The sequence below is a fragment of the Arvicanthis niloticus genome, chromosome X, assembly GCF_011762505.2.
Source record: "Arvicanthis niloticus isolate mArvNil1 chromosome X, mArvNil1.pat.X, whole genome shotgun sequence".
In the NCBI taxonomy this organism is placed as follows: domain Eukaryota; kingdom Metazoa; phylum Chordata; class Mammalia; order Rodentia; family Muridae; genus Arvicanthis; species Arvicanthis niloticus.
In genome coordinates, this window is record NC_047679.1 from 68,411,701 (window position 1) to 68,412,862 (window position 1,162).

The following is a 1,162-nucleotide window of genomic DNA, read 5'->3' on the forward strand; positions in this document are numbered from 1 at the left end:
GAGAACATAGGAAGGGGCCCATGGCTCCAGCTGTATATATAGGGGAGGAAGGCCTTGTTGGGCATAGATGGAAGAGGAAGTCCTTGGTCCTGTGAAGGCAGGATGACCCAGTATATAGAAATCCCCATTATATATCCTAGCAAGGATGAGAAGAAATTAGGTAAGTAAGATGCCGCCTTACACACAATCAAATATGAAAACAGTTTTTTTTTTCAAATAAAGCTTTATTGAATAAGAACACAATTGGGAGAAGGGAGGAAGGGAACTATTCAGCCATTTAGGGCTGTTTGTAGGAAAAGTTGGGCAGGATGAAAGGATTTAGAATAGACTAGCTGATGGGCAGGTCAGCAAAGCAGATCCAGGCAGCAGCAGGAGCTAGTAGCTAGTCATGAGCCGGGGCCACCCGGGAGATGGTGACGAACTGAAAGAATTCGCTGAGCAGAGTATTGCTGTAGACTGCCACATCCAGCAGCTCCGGAGTGATGCGCCTCTGAACACCTCTGCGTTGGGCCTCATTGCCTGCCAGCTCCAGCAGCCTGCGGGTGAGGAACTCCAGGATTGCTGCCAAGAAGATGGGCACTGTTTCACTCAGCCTCCGGGCATGGCCGCCCTCCCTAAGATGGTGTTCCACCAGGCTCACGGCAAAGATCAGCTGGGCTCTGGAGGTGCGGGAGCGACGATGGCGAGATGAGGACCCTCGAAGACTGTTCCCCGAATTCCTGGGCATGCTGGCCTCACAACGAGATGTCACAGGAAGACTTGGCCTTGCTTGGCTGCTCTCTATTGACCTGGTTGCTGCCTGCTGACCTGCTGAGCTGTGGGACTCAAGTCCAAGTCCAACGCCCAACTTTTTCTGTTTGTACCGGTCTATGTATCCTAGCAACCCCTTACTGGTTCGAGCCCATTCCCACGGGCTCCCACTGATGACGTACATGTTGCTTGGAACCAGAAGGTGTCGTCATCACTTTGTGACCTTGGGAGGCGCAAGGAGACTTCAGGACATTGAGTATCAGCCAGTTTATGCTACCTCATAATTCTCTATGATGTCCACTGTCAGCCTGCTTCAACTTACTCAGATAACTACTTCAGCACCATGTTGTCAGTACAGAAACTTGTCCATAAAGATATCTATTCCTTATACATGCTCAAGAACATTTTGGCT

General features: G+C 50.1%; 1 protein-coding gene across 1 annotated transcript; it reads right to left on the reverse strand.

The window, feature by feature from the left end:
* Positions 1-330: 330 nt before the first annotated feature.
* LOC117695008 (histone H2A-Bbd type 2/3-like) lies at positions 331-816 on the reverse strand. Its single transcript, XM_034485955.2, has one exon. The coding sequence runs from the start codon at positions 725-727 to the stop codon at positions 383-385; it is 345 nt and encodes a 114-aa protein (XP_034341846.1). The 5' UTR covers positions 728-816; the 3' UTR covers positions 331-382.
* Positions 817-1,162: the final 346 nt, after the last annotated feature.

What these genes read in the sequence shown, in the direction of transcription:
- LOC117695008 (XM_034485955.2), bottom strand. Translation starts at nt 727, where the DNA reads ATGCCCAGGAATTCGGGGAACAGTCTTCGAGGGTCCTCATCTCGCCAT.